The sequence below is a fragment of the Ceratotherium simum genome, chromosome 33 (assembly GCF_057802395.1).
Source record: "Ceratotherium simum simum isolate JZ-2026a chromosome 33, ASM5780239v1, whole genome shotgun sequence".
NCBI lineage: Eukaryota > Metazoa > Chordata > Mammalia > Perissodactyla > Rhinocerotidae > Ceratotherium > Ceratotherium simum.
The window spans coordinates 11314737-11334999 of NC_141932.1; the positions used below are offsets into that span (position 1 = coordinate 11314737).

Genomic DNA, 20263 nt, shown 5'->3' on the forward strand with positions numbered 1-20263 from the left:
TTCCTGTGCTGGGGGGTGTTATACACAGAATCCAGGCAAAGCTCACAGTCGTTTGGGTGTCTCTGCTTACCCCTGACTTTGAACATATGCACAACAGAAGTTTCCCACCCAGCACTGGTGGGTTTTTTTTTTTTTTTTTTTTTTTTTTTGGCTGGGAAAGATGCGCCGTGAGCTAACATCTGTTACCGACCTTCCTCTATTTTTTTTTCTCCCCAAAGCCCCAGTACATTGTTGTATATTCTAGTTGTAAGTCCTGCTAGTTCTTCTACGTGAGCCGTCACCACAACAAGGCTACTGACAGATGAGTAGTGTGGTTCCACACCCGGGAACTGAACCCCGGGCTGCCAAAGCAGAGTGTGCCAAACTCTAACCACTAGGCCGTCAGGGCTGGGTCCAGCACTGGCTGTTTTTGTTTTCTCTTTCAAATACCAGTTTATTAAGCACCTATTGTGTGGCGGGCCCAGAACACAGCAGTGACCGCAAGGTCCCTGCCCTCACAGAGCCCGTAGAATCCCAGGGCACAGGTCCGAGCACAGAGCCTTCCATTGCCTCTTCCCCCGCCCCCATTAGCACACCCAGGAAATGTCAATCAGGCATATCAGCTGAGTTGGTCACGCAGAGATCAGAAGCAAAGTAGGTGGGAACTCGAAAACCCTATTCCTTTTTAAAGGCAATTCACACCATTCCTTTAGTCATGCTGCAAGTGTTTATTGAGCCATGTCCTACGCCAGATCCTGGAGCTGAATCAGACCGGGCCCTACCCTCAAGATGCTACTAGTCAGGTCAGAGAGACAGGCAAGCCTTACATTCTTGTCATTCAGGTCTCCACTCAAAGGTCATCACCTCAAGAAGGCCTTCAGGATTGCCCTGGCTAAAGGGGTCTCCCCCATCCAGGGTCACCAACCCATTGCTTTTTGTTTGTTTGTTTAATTTTTTTATTGATGTCATAATAGTTTATAATATTATGACATTCCAGTTGTACATTATTATTCGTCAGTCAGCATATAAATGCGCCCCTTCACCCCTTGTGCCCACCCCCCAACTCCCCTCCCCCTGGTAACCACCAAACTTCTCTCTGTCCATGTGTTGGTTTATATTCCACATATGAGAGAGGTCATACAGTGTTTGTCTGTCTCTGTCTGCCTTATTTCACTTAACATAATACCCTCCAGGTCCATCGATGTTGCAAATGGGATGATTTTGTCTTTTTTATGGCTGAGTAGTATTCTATTGTATATATATACCACATCTTCTTTATCCAATCATCTGTCAATGGACACTTGGGTTGCTTCCACTTCTTGGCTATAGTGAGTAATGCTGCAATGAACACAGGGGTGCATAAGCCTCTTTGGATTGTTGATTTTAAGTTCTTTGGATAAATACCCAGAAGTGGGATAGCTGGATCATAAGGTATTTCTATTTTTAATTTTTGGAGGAATCTCTATACTGTTTTCCGTAGAGGCTGCACCAGTTTGCATTCCCACCAGCAGTGAATGAGGAGCAGTGAATTGCTTTTTAATTTTTTACAGCACTTGTTATAGCTGAAATGATCTCCTTTATTCGGTTACTCCACACTGATCTGTCTTCTCCCTCCCCTGACCCAGTCTGTGAGGTCAGGAACTCTGATTTACTCGCTGTGGTTTCTAAGCACTTGCTGTGGTGCCTGGCACACAGAAGCTACTCCATACATTGTTAAATTAACAAATAACCCAAATTTATCACTGCTGTAACAGAAGGAGGCACAGCCCCAAGGAGAGGCCAAGGACTCTTCCTGAAGGAGTGAGGGAACGCTTCTCAGATGAGGGGACAATTGCCTGGGGTTTTAAAGGATGTGTAGGAGTTAACTATGTAGAGAAGGAAATGTATTTCTGTCACTTACTGTGTGACCTTGAGCATATTACTTGAATGCTCTCTACCTCAATTTTCCCCTCTGTGAAACAGAGATTGATTAGAGGCTCCTGAGAATTAAGTGAGATAGTATACACGAAACACTTACCTAACTTCCGGGCACAGAGTAGTCAATAAAGATAGCTATCAAGATGTTCTTTTTTTTGTTTTTTTTGGTGAGGAAGATTGGCCCTGAGCTAACACCTGTTGCCAATCCTCCTCTTTTTGCTTGAGGAAGAGTGGCCCTGAGCTAACATCTGTGCCCATCTTCCTCTACTTTGTATGTGGGTCACTGCCACAGCATGGCTTGATGAGTGGTGTAGGTCCACGCCCAGGACCTGAATCTGCAAACCTGGGCTGCCTAAAGTGGAGCGTATGGAACTTAACTACACCACCGGGCTGGCGCCCTATCAAAATGTTCTTAAAGCTGTTAGTAAGGCACTTAGCATGTAGTGCATATTCAGTCCCTGGTCTCAAAGAAGTCCCTGGTTTCAGAAGACCCTTCTAGACAGGGTGTAAGACAACTGTAGCCATGGGTGGTGTGTGTTATGCTGGAGGCAGTATAGAGCCCTGTAGGAGATGGATGGACATATCATATTTATTGAATGCTTATCATATGCCAGGGACTGTCGTTAAGTCCTTCCTATGTGTTAATTCACTTAATCCCCCTACAGCCCCGGTTACTATTGCTACTTAACAGATGGAGCCACTGAGAGATATCTGATGACTTGCCCAAGGTCACACCCAATAATTGCTCATGTTGAAATTTGAAGCCGGGTGGTCCAGTTCTAGAGTCCGTGCTCCAAACCACTACACCATAGTGAGGATGCATTCGAGGGGGGCCCAGATCCAGCTTGATAATCAGAATTGTGGCAATGGAAAGTGGAAGAGGCTGTGAGGCCTAGGGGAGGAAAAGATGGACTCAGCCTAGAGAAATCAGGGAAGACTTCCTGGAGGAGGGGGCGTTTAGGTTGGGTCTTGAAGGATGAGTACGTGCTCACCAGGAAAAGAAGGATCTAGAGAAAGACATTCGCTCATTCAATTAACATCTCCTGAGGCCTCCCATGAGCCCAGCCCTGAACTGCGTGATGCTGGGGACACAGAGATGAGTCAGACGTGGGCTTGGCCCTCCAAGGAATGCCCACCTGATGAGAAGGAACGATGGGGAGAGAGGCAGCAAGGATAGGGTGATGGGAAGGACAATGGAGGGGAAATAGGTGAGAAAAAAAGAGGACAATATTCTGAGGACTTAGCCAGGATCCGGTGGTATTCAAAGAAATGGATGGGTAGGGATGTGAAGAAGGGGGTAACTTATGACAAGAGTGGTTCATCCAGTGGGGACCGCATTTCTCAACCTTATAGGAGAGGCCTTTGCCCTTGTGGGAAGGGGCGCAAATCCCCAGGGCAGAGAGGGTTCTGTGGGGTGTGTACACCTGTGCAGCGGTCTTGTGGTCTCTGTCTCTCTGTCTCTCTCTCCTTCTCTTACCTCAGATCCTTCTGTGTCTCTATCATCCTTTTTTTTTTTTTCTTTCTCTCTCTTTCCCCACCTCACCCCCATCCTGTCTGCCTTCTTCCCTCTGAGTCCTGGTTCTTTCTCCCACCCCCAGCCTGCTTTCTGCGAGGTCCTGTTGCACATCCCTCCAGCCTGCCCCATACATGCCAGCTCTCCGCAGCCTCATTCAAGATGAATTTGCTTTCACTCTGGGACCCCACCTTAAGGATCTTCCCCGTCTCCTTCTTCCTCCTCCAGGCCACAGAATACCCTGTCTCCAGATTCTGCGTCCTGATGTCATGAGGAATGAGGGCTCCCCTTTCTGGAGACCCTCAGGAGGACTCCACTTCCCAGGCCCCTCCCCCATTTAGCCAAGTCCTGACCAGCAGGCTCATCCCGAGGGGGTCCCCCTCACCACCTCCCTTCCCAAGGCCCCTGTCAAGGTCCCGGGCTTCCCCCTCCCCCTGTGACATTTCCCAACTGAGATTAATCATGGGGCGGCCCCAGGGAGGAGGAAGGAGAAGGCATGGCTTACCTTAAAGAAGCTAGGCCGGCCGGCCGAGTGCAGGCTGGAGGACCCAGACACCCGGCGGTCATGAAGCTGGGGTTCGCCTGTGCTCTGCTTTCTCTCCTGGCAGGTGAGGCCCCAGCCTTCCAACCCGCTGCCCCTCCATGGCTCTGGGTGCCCATCCATCTTGCCCTTCACCCCCCAGGCTTCCCCTCCTGCCCTCTACGCATCTCAGCATCTCTCCCCAGCCCTTCCCTCTTGCTCTTCATTGATCCCTCTGCCCCCCACCCTAACCCCAGGGCACAGCTGGGCAGACATCCGAGCCATTGGGGCCGTGGAATGCCGCCCCAACTCGCAGCCCTGGCAGGCCGGCCTCTTCTACCTCACCCACCTCTTCTGTGGGGCGTCCCTCATCAGTGACCGCTGGCTGCTCACAGCTGCCCACTGCCGCAAGCCGTGAGTGACCGGGGTGCACCATTCTGGGGAGGGTGAGGGGCGAGGGGCCTCTGGTAGAGGAGGGAGGGAGCTGTAGGCGGGAAGGGCTGAGCCTCCATTTCTGTTCCCCCAAAATTCAACTCTTAGAATTACAAACATTCCACTCTCCTAATTCTGGAGTCTTTAAATACCAGGTTCTAAGAGTCTAAAGATTCAAAACTTATACTCTTAGAATCCTAGACTCTGACCCAGAGAAATCCAGAATTGTAGACTCCTAAAATCTTGGATCCACGAGATTATACGTTAGCTTTGGAGAATTCTACAATAGTGGATTCAGAGATTATTAGAATCTTAGAAGTCCAGAGCAGCACTACCCAATGGAAATATAATGACAGCCACAAAGCTAAGTTTAAGTTTTCTAGTAGACGCATGGAAAAGCCAAAAAGAAACAAGTAAAATGAATTTTAATAACAGATTTAATTTGACATACTCAACATATTATTTCAACATGTAATCAATTTTTAAATGTTTATGGATGACATAGTTTCCTCTTTTTTTGTTCTAAGGCTTTGAAATCAGACATGTATTTCACATTTATGCCACATCTCATTTTGGACTAGCCACATTTCAAGTGCTCAATAGTTGTATTGGATAGCACAATCCTAGAATCTTAGATTCCAGCTAGAATTCTAGAGTATTCTAGAGTATTCTAGCTAGGTTTATTGACTATAGAAACTCATAGTCCTAGAATTTTTTATTTACGGTATCCTAGAATACTGTGATTTATAGAATTCTAGAATCTTGAAACAAGAGAATTCTAGAAGCTTATACTCATTAATGTCTAGAATCTGTTGGATTTACTATCCCAGAATGCTCTCATTCCAGATTCTTAAAATCCCCAAAGTTTTAATTCACAGAATTCTAGAGTCTCAAACTATTTGAATACTAGATTCTTAAGTTTCTAAAATCATAGATTTATAGAATTCTAGAAAGATGAAATTCTAGTCTTATTGTTCCAGAATATTAGAATTCTAGGCTCTTTAAATCTTAGATTTAATTCAGATCATTTTAAAATCCCAGAATTTTTGATCCAGAGAAATCTAGAACATTAGAATCTTGGAAGCATAACATTCTAGCACTTGGGCCTCATAGAATTCTAGAATCGTGGATTCCTAGGGTGTTAGAATCTTAGATTCTGAGCATTCTAATAGAATCCTAGAATCTACATGATGCAGAAATCTTTTCTACATTATCTCTGGCTGCCCAGGATGCTGTGTGGGAATTTCCCATCATGCATTCCTCCACGATGGGGCCTCTTTTAGCTCAGGTCTGTACATCAGGCTGGGAGAACAATGTTCAGATTTCAGCCCCAAAGACAAAGAAAGACAGAAGCTGAGATGTGGAGGTAAGAGATTCAGGGATGGGGATGAGTTGGGGCGCAGGGCTGGTTTCCCAGACACAGAGACAAGACGGTGAGGTAACAGAGAAGGACAGAGATAGAAACAACACCTCACACTCTTCAAACCCGGAATTCTCAGTTTAGCCTGGCCCCTAATGTCAGAGGTCAGAGGCTGGGGGATGGACATGTAGACCCCTAGTGGGTCCCCGGTCTCCAGCTGTCCAGGGCATGGACCCAGAGCAGAACAAGTGGACTGGAGCTGCAGTGAGAGGGCTTGAGGTTAGACCTCAGGAAGAAATGCATTGAGGGGTGAGCGATAGCAAACAGGAAAAGCCTGACGCCACAGATGACCCCCGACTTGGGGATTTTCCATACCCCTTCTCCCTCCATACGCACACATACACCAAAATACATACAGAGCCACTCCCCACAGACGCCACCAGACCTGTGGGGGCAGGAGGTGGGGCTGTTGTTGTATGGTAGGTGGAGCCCCCACGTGCCCACATGGTTCCCGGGGACCTAGGTCACCACCAAAGCCCCAGGTGAGGCAGGGAGGAAGGTGGCTCACTGCGCATGGGCTTAGGAAGGTGTAGGAGGTTTCAAGAGAGAATAACAAAGGTAGCGGCAGACAAACGGATGGAAGGGAGGGCAGAGGCCCGGAGAGGGTGTGTGCCTTGTTTAAAATCACACAGCACCCTGGGTCACATGTAGATGATGGGGGCCCAGAGAGGGTGTGTGGCTTGTGGAGGGTCACACAGCATCCTAGTGGACAGGAAAAGAGCACTAGGACTGAGAAGACCCCACACCTTCTCCCAGCTTGACCTCTGAGCCCTGTCTCAGCAGACATCTGTGGGTCCGCCTCGGGGAGCACCATCTCTGGAAATGGGAGGGTCTAGAGCAGCTGTTCCGAGCCACAGACTTCTTCCCGCATCCTGGGTTCAATGATGACCTCAGCGCCAATGACCACAATGATGACATCATGCTGATCCGTCTGCCCAGACAGGCACGGCTGGGACCTGCTGTGCAACCCCTCAACCTCAGCCAGACCTGTGTCTCTCCAGGCACCCAGTGCCTCATCTCAGGCTGGGGGGCCGTGTCCAGCCCCAAGGGTACAGCCTTGCCCACAACACACTCCCTTACATCTCATGCCGAGAGTCTGAATCCCTCCTCTTTCTCTGTCTCTGCCTTTTCATCTCTGCCATCTATCTATCTACCTATCTGTCTGTCTATCTACCTATCTACCTACATATCCATCCATCCATCCATCCATCCACATATTTCATCAAATCTAAGATGCCATGAATTATAAGATGCATCATTATTTTAAGACCCGCTAACAACAACAACAACAACAAAAGATCCCATTGATCCTTGTATGGCAGCATTTCCTGGAAGATACCTCCTGATTTCAGAAATGTTTAAATGTGAACATATATGCATCTTAGAATCAAAATAAGGCTACGTCTCTCAGAATCACAAAGCAGCAATCTATTAGCCAAATTTGGCTTCCCACATCAGAATCAGTTTTCAAAGTGTCTTGAAAAAAAAAAAGTCTGAATTTGTTGCTGCCAGCAAAGCCTAGGAGATTTCACATAAAAGACAAGTGTCTGGATTCACTTGAAAAATTCAAAGAACTGTGTACACTGGGCCCCCATTCCCCAAATATCGACAACTGTTGAACAGAGTAGGTGGAAGCTGTCCCCTTCAGACAAGTCCTCTGGTCCACTACGGTTCACCCCACTGGCTGCCGTCTCCCTGTACAGTCCCCTCCACTCACTTCTGTTTACCCATCGAGCCCCTAGATGCATCTGAATTTGCACCCGTATATTATATACATGAATATATGTAGGTCTATATCCACCTCTATCTCTATTATATGCACTGTATCTCCCTCTCTCTATCTAGTATCTCTAAATCTTTATCTCTATCTCTATCAATGACCATAAATGTCTCCTCTCCTTTACCTCACTGCCTTCTCCCTTGGTATCTCTGGTCCTATATCTCCCCATTTCTTCATTGCTTCCTCTGAGAATCTCTTTCCCTTTAAGAGGTCTCTATCTCCTGCGGCAGTCTCTATTTCTCTCTGTGTGTTATGTACGTATCTCTTCTTGTCTCTTGGGTCTCTGCATCTGCCTCTCATCTCTCTCTCTCTTCAGCCCTCTTCCCCACTTCATATACATCAGTTTCTCTTTCACACTATGATTCTGTCTCTTTGTCATCTTCTCTTGTTTCTGTTTTTGAGAGTCTTATGCTGTGGTTCCGTGGGTCCTCCTTCAGAAAGGGTGGGGGGGGCTGCTGAGTGTGGTGGGGACAGTTGCTGATCCCCTATGGTTGGATCTCTTTCCCCAACAGTGCAGTACCCGCTCACGTTGCAGTGTGCCAACATCAGCATCCTGGAGTCCAAACTCTGCCATCGGGCATATCCTGGCCACATCTCGGACAGCATGATCTGTGCCGGCCTGTGGGAGGGGGGCCGGGGCTCCTGCCAGGTGAGACCTACACTAGGGAGGAGGGAGATGGGTATCCTGCGGGGATTCCTGGGTCCTGTGGAGAAGGGAGTTGGGGCCCCAGACTTCCTGGATCAAAGCAAGGAGGGAGTCGGGACACCCGGGTCCTGGGAGAGGATGGGGCCAGGGCCAGGATTCCTGGATCTAGAGGAGGAGGGGACTGGGGGTCTAGACTGTAAGTCCTGGGGGAAGCGGGGACTAGGAGACGACAGTGCTAGGTCCAGGGGTGAGGTGGGAGCTGTGACGGTCTGAGGGAGGAGGGCCTGGAGACCTGGATACGGGGATGTTGGGGGAGAAGGAGTCGGGTGTTCCTGGAAGGAGGAAGGGACCCGTGTAATGTCACAGATAGACCCTCCTGACAGTCTCTCTGCTCTTCTCTCACGTACAGGGTGACTCTGGGGGGCCCCTGGTTTGCGACGGAACCCTGGCAGGTGTGGTATCTGGGGGCGCCGAGCCCTGCTCCAGACCCCAGCGCCCCGCCGTCTATACCAGCGTTTGCCACTACGTGGACTGGATCCGAAAGACCATGGAGGACAACTGAGCCCTCGATCTTTGGACGATAAGAGAGGGTGGGCGCAGAGCAGGGAGGAACAGCGGCGTTCCAGCCTCAATGGTCTCCGCCCTTGGCCTCAGCTGCCCTGGAGACACCTTCTGGACATTCAGGCTCGGACCCTCGGAATGGAGCAGGGAGACACCTGCGCCTCTCGTGGCCGGGTGTCTATGACGTCACCAAGAACTGGCACCACCCGGCGAAAGAGCATCACCTCGTGGCTCTGCCCGGGTGTGAAATGCACCAAATAGCTCCGCCCCTCGGAACTTTGTCCAATGAGACTTCGCCCCTGCACTCCGCCTCCTGTTGCCCCGCCTCCTCCGCCAGAGACCCCGCCCCCTTGACGTCAGGGGGCGGTACCTTCCCCCACGTGGAGCTCCGGCAGTACCGGGCTCCGCCCCATGTGGCCCCGCCCCAGGCGTGTCCTGGGTTTGAATTGTGGCGGGGGACCAGACTGGGAGAAGTAGGGGGCTGGGGGGGTCGGGGGAGGGTCTCGATCCCTTCAAAGCCAATAAACGTGCAGAGCCGCGCCTTCCTTCCTTCTCGCTGTGGAATGAGGGAAGGGCCACCAGTGGGCAGTGGAGGGCAGATTGGGGACAGCCACCGCGCTGCAATTCCCCTTGCGCCCTTAATAGGTCCTGCCTGAAGTCTGTCTCCATCAGCCCTATTGCAGCAAGGCTCTTGGGATCTGATCCGGCCGGTCCCGTCTCCCCTAGGGGAAGGGGAAACCAGGTCACGGTGCCTCCCAAACCTGCCTTCCCGGATCCCAGACCTCTCAGGGGGCAGCGGGTGGGGCCCGATCTGTCCTCAAATGTTGGGGTCAAGAAGACTCGCCTTTCTTCCTTTCCTGGTTACTGGCAGCAGCCCCTTCCTCCCACAAAATCCCAGGCTCCAAATCCCTCCTTCCAAAAAGACTTAAGAATTCAGCCGCCAGCCCGCTCCTCCCTCAGGACCCAAGTCCAGGCCTCCATCCCCGTGCTCCCTCAAACTCAGGAGTCCAGGTCCCCAGCCTCCTCCTTCATCAGACCCAGATGTCCTGGCCTCCATTCCCCTCCTCCCTCAGACCCGGGAGTCCGGGCCCCCAGCCCCTCCTCCCTCGGACCCAGATGTCTAGGCCCTCAGCCCCTTCTGTTTCAGATCCAGGAGTCACAGCGCTGAGCTCCTTCTCTCCCTTGCTTCCGAAGTCCGAGATTATAGCTCCTCTTCCCTCAAGATGTCCCGTTCAGCCCCTCAGCCCCTCCTCGCTTATCCCCAGGGTCTCAGTGCCCAGAAGCTCCGCAGGCTCAGGAGCCGGTGGAGGCGGAGCAGGAGGCGGAGACTCCCAGATAAAAGGCTCCAGAATCCTGTACCAGGCAGACAGCCGCAGTGCTGGGGCCTCTTCCTCTGAGTCTGAATCAGTAGGAGACCCCGCCCCCTGGATTCCCTAAGGTGAGATGCAGAAGTTCTCAGACACAGGCATCAGGGCCCGGGGCCCCTCCTCCTCTAGGTCCCAGGACCCCAACCTCAGATCCCTTCCTCCTTCAAGACCCAGGAATCTGGGCCCCCACCCCCTCCTCCCCAAGACTTAGGAGTCCCAGCTCCCAGTTCCCTCTTCCTTCAGACCCAGGAGTCCGGGATCCTCACTCCCTCCTCCCTTGGAACACAGGAATCTAGCCTCCAGTGCTCCCTTCCCTCAGACCCAAGAATCTGAGGCCCCAGGCCCCTCCTCTTGCAGGACCCAGAAGAACAGCTCCCGATGCTCTGTTCCCTCCCCAATCCCAAAATCCTACTAGGATTTCGGGCTCCTTTCTCCTTTCTCAGCCCCACCCTCCCCCTCTCCCAGACCCCACCATGGGATGCCCCCCACCTGCTGCAGTCTGGACCTGGACTTTCCTCCTTTTGCTGTTGGAAGCCTGGGCAGGTGAGGGGAGCCAGAAGGCATCGGTGGCGCGGGGCGGGAGCCTGTGGGAATGCCGTGGTGGTTACATGGGTGCATGTGGTGGTGTGGGGCTGGTGAAGCAAGCGACGGCATGTGGGAGCTTCTGTGGGTTTTCCTGACAGTGGGTGGGGCACCTGGCAGGAGGTAGGAGCATGTCGGGTTGTGCTGCTTATGTCCTGAGCACACCAAGCCGGCAGGGCTGCTTGCCGAGAGGTGCAGATGCACGCTGGAGTATACGGGGCATGTGGATGCGTCTGGAAGCGTGCTCGGGTGTGTGACCGCGTGTGTGATGACCCATGGGCTTCAGTGAGTGTACACGTGTGTCTGGGTGGCAGCTGGGGCCTCACACGTGGGGGCGTGTGGATGTGGGAGGAGGAGGGCCGAGAACTTGCTGTGTGTCCCTTTGAACCCACAGTGGTTTGCCTGGCCCCACACTGCCCCAGAAGATGCTGATCCAACCCTCTCCCTCCCACTGCAGGACGCTTGAGGGCGCAGGAGTCCAAGGTGCTGGACGGCCACGAGTGCCAGGCCCATTCGCAGCCTTGGCAGGCGGGCTTGTTCCAGGGTGTTCGGCTGCAATGTGGGGCTGTCCTCATAAGTGACAAGTGGGTCCTCACAGCCGCCCACTGTAAAAAAAAGTGAGTGGGTGCCTGGGGAAAGAGGGCGCTGGGGTCTCAGACTCCTGCCTGGGTCCTCAAGGATCACGCACCATTACAGGAAGTACACAGTGCGCCTGGGAGAGCACAGCCTGCAGGAAAAGGAGGGGACAGAGCAAAGAATGGCTGTGGCTCAGTCCCTCCCACACCCCTGTTACAACAGCAGCAGCGAGGACCACAAGCATGACCTCATGCTCATTCGACTACGTGGGCGAGTATCCCTGGGGCCCAAAGTGAAGCCCATCAACCTGGCGGATCGCTGCCCTGAAGTTGGCCAGAAGTGCACCATCTCTGGCTGGGGCACTGTCACCAGCCCGCGAGGTAGTGGGAGGGAGAGGAGGAGCCGGTTGGCCCGGTGGACCCACAAGCCATTGGCAAAGCTTTGCCTCCAGAAGGAGATAAAGAAAGGAAAGTGACTGTGATGTTGAGAGTCACAGGTAGCCCATGTTGGAAACCTTGAAGGCCAGAATATTAACAGGAGTGGTGGGAGAAAGACAGCAAACTAGCAGATTGTTAAGCAGGGCTCAGAAAAATGGGTGAATGAATGAATGAGTGGATGAATGAATGCATGCCCCCTTTATAGTGGAGAGTACCATGTTATGAGACCTTTTGTTGTACAGGATTTTATATAATCTTTTTAACAAACTTAGGATATACAGGCTCCTTGGTGGCCCAGGAAAACAGATCCCAAAGCACCTTCTCCCTCTTGACCCCAAGACTCCTAGCCCCAGACCCCCACTTCTCTCACATCCAGGAGTCCAGGCCCTTCCCCTCCCAGGACCCACAGGCTAGGTCCAGAGTCCCCTCCTCACTCTGCATCCAAAAGTCTGCACCTCCACGAGCTCCTCCCTTTGGGACTTCAGAGTCCTGGGAGCCCCTCATCCTGAGACGCAGTGAAAAAATTGGGGCTCAGCTCAAAAAGGCGATGTGATTCACCAGGAAGTGGCAAAGCCAGGATTCAGGTCCCTGCCTGTCTGACTCCTACTTCGAAGGAGACAATGGGATGCTGTGGAAACCCACCTGCTCGTGAATGAGGCAGGTCAGCTCAAACCATGGCTCTGCCCCTTTTCTCTGGGCAAGTCCCTTCCCATCTCTTGGCCTCATTTTCCTCATCTGTAAAATGGGGATAATTATCCAACAGATTTTTAAGCTCCATAAGGGGTCAGGTTACATCTATTTTCTTCATTGGATGTTCCTAGTGCACAGGATGGTAATGGTATACAGTAGGTGCTCACTAAATATTTCTTGAACGAATGCATGGATGAAGGAATGATGGAACGAATGAATGCATCCCTCCTTCAAAGAGTGGTTGTGAGGATTAAATGAGATTGGAAGCATACAGCTTCTGACACATAGAGGCACCAGATAGAAGGTTTTTCTCCTCAAGTCTATTGCTCAAAGTTTCATAAAAAAGATCCATTTCACTTTAAATCATTAATTCAACACTTCTTTGTGAGCATCTGGTATGCTCCTGGGGCTGGACGGTGCAAAGTCCCTATCCAAACGGAGTTGCACACTAGGTGGGGGAAATAGATATACACAAATACATATAAAATAAAATATTAGGTAGAGTTACACCCTGTAATGGAATATCATGGAGGCTGAGAGGAAAAGGAGTGATGGAGAGGTGGTGTTTTAATTAGAGTGGTCAGGGAAGGCTTCCAGGAGGAGGTGACATTTGGAAGAAGTAGGATTTAGCTGAGATGGAAGACCTGGGAGTAGGAAGATTGAAGAGAAAAGGTCAGAGGTGTCACAAGGGGGCCCCTCCAAGTCCCCTGGTTGCCTGATCCTTAATTTGAAGATGTCTCAGGGCAAGAAACAAAAGGTAGGATCTGAGGGTTCTTTTCTAGATGGAGAGAAGGAAATAGCAGGGGCCGTGACGTGTGTCATGTGATAAGTGATGTCCCCTGTGAAATGTGTCAGAAAACTCCCCCGTGTAGCTGTGGATGGACAGAAGGGAGGTTAGACCCAGGCCAGGATCGGGGGAAAGGGTTGCTCTCTCTGGGAACTTACAACCTCTGCCCCCTCAGAGGATTTTCCTGACACCCTCACCTGTGCAGAAGTAGAAATCTTTCCCCAGAAGCAGTGTGAGGACGTCTACCCCGGGCAAGTCACAGATGGTATGATCTGTGCAGGGAGCAGCAGTGGGGCTGACACATGCCAGGTGAGTGACTCTGAAAACCCCTTCTTCCCTCCTCCCTCACCACCTTGTAGAGGCTCAAGGCTCGGCAGCGGGGTGACCCCAAGGAGTTAGCACCCAGAGAGGTTGCCCCTATCTCTACAGAGTGGGAAGCAGGTTCAGAGAAGGCCACACTCTCCCTGCAGGTCACACAGCACAGGGATCAGGAATGTTGAATTGTCACTGTCATTGTCTTGGGAACTCTTGCCTGCGGGATGGAAGGCAGGGAGGAGGTGAGAGGAGATGTCCATAAAAGGAGAGAGTCTGAGCTAAAGGGCATGCAGGCTCCCTGCCGCCTTTCTCTGTGTTAGTTTCTGGAATGTGAGCTGACTCTACCACTGACTAGTAGTCAGCCACTCTTCTTTGGGACCTGAGTGGGTTCCCCAGCTTGGCCACCTTCTCCTGTGACTGGTTCTTTGGGGAGCAGTGCTCTTTTCCCAACAGGCCAGGGAATGGAGCCATTGACTTCAAAGCTCCCTCAACGAGCTCCTCATTCCCAAGATGACAACTCTTGGGATTTGCCATAGATATAACATTCTCTTTCCTATTGGCTGCAACTCTCGTCTTCAGAGCTCCCCCCTCCCCCCGCCCCGTTGTCCCCTTCATGGAAGCCCCACCTCCTTGGCTAATGATTGACCCCTGAAGACAATGCGTCAATGCTTTCTACCCCATTGGCCAGGAATGGAGTCATTTCCATCAGTGATCCTGTCATGAAATCCAATCCGTCTGGATGGCTTCATAGAGACAATGATCTCTTCCCACAAAGACTCCCGCCATTGTCCCTTGGTGTGTGTGTGTCCGTGTCCACAAGAACCCTACTCCTTTCTCCTATGTTTGGTAACCGGATTCAGTGATCTCTTCACCAGCGGCCAGGAAAGGAGGAGACATCAGTTCAGACCCCTCCGTGTAATCCCCACTGTCTTCTCTCTGATTGGACCCCGGAGACATCATTCTCTTCCCTCATTGGTCCCCGTATGGAAGCCCCATCCCTCGCTCTCACCATTGGTCCCAGGGGACAATGCTCTTAACCCCATTGGCTAGAAGGGACCAATCATGCTACTGGTACCAAATGCTGGATACAGCAGAGAAAGGAACTTCGTGAGCATCTCAGGTTCACCTCTTCTCTTGCTCTCCCCATCCAGGGTGATTCCGGGGGCCCCCTGGTGTGTGGTGGCGTTCTTCAGGGCATCACATCCTGGGGCTCGGACCCCTGTGGGCAGCCCGAGAGACCTGGCGTGTACACCAACCTCTGCCGCTACCTGGACTGGATCAAGAAGACCATGGGCAACAGTGGCTGATCCTAGGGAGAGCTCTGGAGCCCCCTCAATAAACTCACAACCTCGGGCGTTGCCCCTTGCCTGTCTGTGCTTCAGTCCTGCCTGGAGGTGTGGAGGGGTGGGGGTCTGCATCCTGCTGGGGGTCTTGATGGGTGGTCTAGAGAGACCAGGACCCCCATGGCCACGCTGGCCATCACCTCTGCCTGAAGCCACTCCTTTTTTTCTGGAAGGACTTGGAGGAATGGGAGGTTAATTTCAGGGGAAAGAAGTTCTGTAACTATTTCCGGATATCCAATGGTCTGGCCTGTGAAAGACAGGCTTGAAAGTGTTTTTGTTTAGTTTTTCTGAGCAGCTAACGTGTTTCTAAGCTTTGGGGGGAAATTTCCCCTCCCCTACTTTTAAAATTGTGAGACATGCCTAGTAGGGTGCAGGAAATGCATGAACATCTTAAATATTCACACACAAACACCCAGGAAACCACCATCCAGGTCAAGAAATAGAACATTGACAGCCCTCAAAAGTCTGAGAGACAGATTTTTTTTTTTCTCAACAGAAATAGAAGCCTTTCTCACAGTTTAGAGCTGTCTGGAGGTGACTGCTGTGGTAGAGGGAAATGAGTCGCTTCATTGCTGTTGTCCAAATTGAAGTATGGAGAAAAGGACATTTTGGGGAGTTTTCATCAGAGCAAAGGCTCTAGACAAGGCTCTAGAGTAAGTTATCTTGGGAAAGATGTGTGGAGGGGGTAAGGATATAAATAAATTGCAATGAGCTAGAGACGGCTGCCCCCTATGTCTAGCTCATCTCTCTTCAGGTATGTTCCGTACCTTTCTTGCTACCAACCGTCTAATTCATTTGTTTGACTCTGTAACTCCTTTCTCTGCCTTATGCTTCTGCATTTTCATAGTGTCTGCTCCCTCATGGGATGCTCCAAATTCCCTACTTCACAGCCTTTGAACTTCGCCTTTAACTGCCACCAGCTGTGTCACACAGGATTTCTCAGATTATGTTCTCATGAAAGAGAATCCAATTGGTCCAGCTCCCCTTTTCTCCATCAGCCACATCATAGGTCACTGAATGGCCAATGGTTTGACTGCATTCTGGTCAGGTGACCAATCCTATCCAATCAGTGGCTATTTGGAGTCATGTGACATGAGAGGTGGCTATCCAGGGCTTGGATGGGGCATGTTCTCCACAAAAGGTGTGGCTGTGCCAGATGCCTGGCATACATCAGCTTCCCAGATCCTTCATGAAAGTCCTCTAACACCATAAATCCTGAGGAAGTCTGTCATGCCTGGTACTAAACCCCTGGTGCCAGGGTTGCATTTCCAGCGGGTCATCTCAACCTAAAGAATTATTTTATAATTTTTGTTATGGAAAATTTCAAACATATAAAATATAGAGAGACTAGTATAACAAACCCTCTTGTACCACAATCCAACTTAATGTAAGACCAATTCTTGTTTTACCTATATTCCCATTCATCTCCCTAACGCTGAAATATTTTTTTTTAATAATTTTATTTATTTATTTATTTTTTCCCCCAAAACCCCAGTAGATAGTTGTATGTCATAGTTGCACATCCTTCTAGTTGCTGTATGTGGGACGCGGCCTCAGCATGGCCGGAGAAGCGGTGCGTCAGTGCGCGCCCGGGATCTGAACCCAGGCCGCCAGCATTGGAGCGCGCACACTTAACCGCTAAGCCACGGGGCCGGCCTGCTGGAATATTTTTGAAGTAGATCTCAGCCATCATTTCATTCCTAAATATTTCATTACGTATTTTTAAAACAGAGGATAGCAAACTACAGCTGGTAAGCCAAATCCCAAGAACTAAATATAATTTTTATTATTTAGTTTGATGACAGGGAACACTAATTCTGAACACTAATGATGCAAGATGTTATCCTCTGAAAAGAATTCCATTTTTTTCATTAATAGGCTTGTATGACAAAAATTGGTACTAAATGATTATTATTGTATTTTGAATTTCATCAGTTAAAAAATGTGTGGAAATTTATTTTCTCTCTTATTATGTATCTACATAATATCCTCGATTTTGTCTCTTGGTCCACAAAACCTAAAATATTTACTCTCTGGCTCTTTATGGAAAAAGTTTGCCAACCCCTACTCCAACAGATAGATTCTTTTTAAACATAACCACCTTACATTATCATGCCTTGCAGAGTTAATAATTCCTTAATATCACCCAATATTCAGGTGATATTTAAATTTTTTCCCCCAAAGCCCCAGTAGATAGTTGTATGTCATAGCTGGATATCCTTCTAGTTGCTGTATGTGGGACGCGGCCTCAGCATGGACGGAGAAGCGGTGCGTCGGTGCGCGCCCGGGATCCGAACCCGGGCCGCCAGTAGCGGAGCGTGCGCACTTAACCACTAAGCCACGGGGCCGGCTCTCAGGTGATATTTAAATGTCCCCAATGGAAGATAAACCAGAGAGGACTTGAAAATTGATTTATGGTATAAAAGAGGAGGGTGGTTGAGGTCAAGGAGGGGAAGGGACCTGTCCAAGATCAATCATAAATTCAGGAATGGAATCATGGACTGTGGAGTCTGGCAGGAGATCAGAGCACCAGGCCTGGACGAAAGCTGGCAGGATCCAGTTATCCAGGGAGCTTATTTCTGCCTCAAACAGGGAGTTTTGGATACAAGCATCAGAGCCCCAGTTCAAACTGGCTTATACATAAGAGGGCATTGGTTGGCTCAGGTGGCTAGGAAGGCCGTGGGGTTGGCTCATGATGTCAGAGGAAGTGACATGGGTACCAGAGCCTTCAGTACTTGAAATGGTGACAAGCCAATCAACTCTCTCTCTGTCTCTCTGGGACACTTTATCTGTCACTCTGCCTCCCTCTCTCTGTCTCTGTTTCTCTCTCCCATATGTATGAGCTGTTTCTCATCTCTGTTTGTCTCTTTCCCTCTTCTTTTTTTTTTTTTTTTAAAGATTTTATTTATTTATTTTTTCCCTGCAAAGCCCCAGTAGATAGTTGTGTGTCATAGCTGCACATCCTTCTAGTTGCTGTATGTGGGACGCGGCCTCAGCATGGCCAGAGAAGCAGCGCGTCGGTGCGAGCCCGGGATCCGAACCCGGGTCGCCAGCAGTGGAGCGCGCTCACTTAACCACCAAGCCACGGGGCCGGCCCTCTTTCCCTCTTCTGTGGATCTCATTCTAGCCTCTGTAGACAGACTTCTTCACATGGAGGGAGCATAGCAGCTACAGACAGACCCAGTTAAGCAAACCCAGCAGAAACAAAGATCTCCTTTTCTCACTGCATCTTGATATTAATCCCAGGGAAGAATTCTGATTGGTCCAGCTTGAACTGAGCCCACCCCTTGGATCAATCATTGTTGCCAGGGAAGAAGCAGTGATCTCATTGGCTTGGCTTGGATGGTGTGTCCATCCCAATGGGTGGGTGGTGAGTGGAAGGGTTTGGAGAAGTGTGATTGATGGTTTCACCAGAACTATATGGAATGAGGGGACAGCTTCCCAAAAGAAGTGGGGAGCTGCTCTTGAAAGAAGGAGGCAAGGAATCCAGGAAGTCTGAAACAATGGGCCTTCAGAACACAAAGGGTGGAATCAGATGGTTCCAGGGTCACAGTATCCAGGACCCCTCAGCGCAAGGCACAGTTGGCAAGATAGCCAGATGCCAGTTCTCAGGTGTGATCATGAGCTGGAGGATGAGTCATCAGGCAAAGGTTCAGCATAGATCTGAGGGCCAGGGAAGTAGGAAGCTGGGTGTCTGGGTGGGACTTAGGAACAGGTGCTAAACCCAAAGGGCACAGAAGGACTGGGACTTGGGGCTGTCACCAACATGGGGGTATGCATCATTAATAATAAGCCCATGGGGTTCTGAGTTAATCTTGAGGGTATGTGAGGGTGTCCCAGAGTGTGGGTTTGTGCAATGGTGACACCATGGCAACGCCCAGCATTCAAATTCTGACTCTTCTGACTTCTTAGTTGTATATCTTTGCTCAAATGATCTAACCTCTTTTAAACCTCCAATTTCTCATCTATAAAATGGGGAAGACAATCCTCGCTTGGCCCCATGTGACGAATGGAGATGAGGTTTGAAAAGCACTTGACACATCACACAGTAGATACACAAGAAATGGAAGCTACTTCGTTCCCTGGCTGGTGGGGCAAGGCAACTATTACTTCAATGCCTGCTATGTGCCCGTCCACTTTCCTCTCATAATTTTATTTAATCTTCCCATTTTTCTTGAGATTATTCTCCCCTGCTTTAGACAGGGGCAAAGTGAGGCTCAGAAAAATTGAGTCACTTACCTGAAATCACAGGGAGGGAAACCAGGATTCACACCTGGGTTGGTCTGACTTGTGAGGCCAACTTCTTTCTATCGCATCCCGTGGCTGAATGGCTCAGGGATCAAGGAAGAACTGAGTCTCAGGTTGGCAAATCTGTGGGCGCCAGTGGTTTGCATACTAGTATTTATTTAAGTACCTCCTATGTTCCCTGGTCTGGGCTGGGTGCTGAAGAAAACATCTGTAAACATCTGCTTGTGAAGACCAGCGTTTAGCAATAAAATCAATTAAATAATGAAGAACACAGAAAGACAGATAAGCAAAGCACAGCAGAAGAGGAGTGACTAGCAGGGCTCCAGAGAAGTGTAACTCCTTTCCTCTTTCTAACAGAATGCTGAGGAGGCAGAGGGCTGAGGGGAGAATCCAGGGATGAAGATTCAGGCAGTAGATAGCCAGTTGGAAGTCTTGCCAAAATTCCTCTCTTTGGGAAGCCAGGAGGGAAAGATAGAGATTGCTGGGTCATGAGGCTGTGAGATCAAATGGCCTGGGTCTGATTTGGGACCCAAGTCAGGAAGTTTGAGACCTTTCAGGGCTAGAGTCTTGCTGTGGAATTGGTGGCATCAGGAGTCTGTGTTCTGGGGTCTGATTTTGAATTTGATGAGAGTGGGGGTCTCCGAAGGTTTGGGGACTTAGCTTGAATTTAGTCAATATGGGATCAACCATATTGTTGATGGTGTTCGTTAGTAGACTTTATTTTAGAGTTTTTGTGAAACAAAGGGTCAACGTGGTGTGTAGAGTTGATGAAGGGGTGGGGGAAAGAGTTGGAAATCAGGATGGGATTTCAGGTAGAAAATGGGCTGGAAGTGAGAATGGGGGTGCGATTGGGGTCAGAGTGTTAGGATTGGCGTGGGATGTGAGTGGGGATGGGTTCATGAGGAGGCTTTCAATGTGGGCTTCCTGGAATATAACAGGGATGGAGACAAGTTTGAGTTGTGCATGGGGTCAGGTATGGTACTGAGGCTATGGTGACATTCAGTGTTTGGGTAAAGGGTGAGTTTGGCTCGTGGTTAGGGGTTCGAGGTTCAGGTCAAGAGTGAGACTTAAGGTTGGTTGAGGGCCGGCCCCATGGCTTAGCAGTTAAGTGCGCACGCTCTGCTGCTGGCAGCCCGGATTCGGATCCCGG

General features: G+C 50.2%; 2 protein-coding genes across 2 annotated transcripts; both read left to right on the plus strand.

Moving 5' to 3' along the window:
• The first annotated feature begins 187 nt into the window (after positions 1-187).
• Positions 188-9240, plus strand: KLK9 (kallikrein related peptidase 9). The gene is made up of 5 exons (XM_087421284.1): positions 188-4017; positions 4187-4343; positions 6565-6830; positions 8074-8210; positions 8617-9240. The coding sequence occupies exons 1-5, from the start codon at positions 3906-3908 to the stop codon at positions 8767-8769; spliced, it is 825 nt and encodes a 274-aa protein (XP_087277410.1). The 5' UTR covers positions 188-3905; the 3' UTR covers positions 8770-9240.
• A 1009-nt stretch (positions 9241-10249) lies between these two features.
• On the plus strand, positions 10250-14906 carry KLK8 (kallikrein related peptidase 8). Its single transcript, XM_004440336.3, has 5 exons — positions 10250-10678; positions 11175-11334; positions 11414-11673; positions 13383-13516; positions 14674-14906. Exons 1-5 carry the CDS (start codon positions 10609-10611, stop codon positions 14827-14829), a joined length of 780 nt encoding a protein of 259 aa, XP_004440393.1. The 5' UTR covers positions 10250-10608; the 3' UTR covers positions 14830-14906.
• Positions 14907-20263: the final 5357 nt, after the last annotated feature.

What these genes read in the sequence shown, in the direction of transcription:
- KLK8 (XM_004440336.3), top strand. Translation starts at nt 10,609, where the DNA reads ATGGGATGCCCCCCACCTGCTGCAGTCTGGACCTGGACTTTCCTCCTT. An exon ending in GCCGCCCACTGTAAAAAAAA is followed by an intron (nt 11,335 to 11,413) that starts GTGAGTGGGTGC and finishes GCACCATTACAG; the next exon opens with GAAGTACACAGTGCGCCTGG. An exon ending in CACTGTCACCAGCCCGCGAG is followed by an intron (nt 11,674 to 13,382) that starts GTAGTGGGAGGG and finishes CTGCCCCCTCAG; the next exon opens with AGGATTTTCCTGACACCCTC.
- KLK9 (XM_087421284.1), top strand. Translation starts at nt 3,906, where the DNA reads ATGGCTTACCTTAAAGAAGCTAGGCCGGCCGGCCGAGTGCAGGCTGGA. An exon ending in TCTGCTTTCTCTCCTGGCAG is followed by an intron (nt 4,018 to 4,186) that starts GTGAGGCCCCAG and finishes CCCTAACCCCAG; the next exon opens with GGCACAGCTGGGCAGACATC. An exon ending in GGGGCCGGGGCTCCTGCCAG is followed by an intron (nt 8,211 to 8,616) that starts GTGAGACCTACA and finishes TCTCACGTACAG; the next exon opens with GGTGACTCTGGGGGGCCCCT.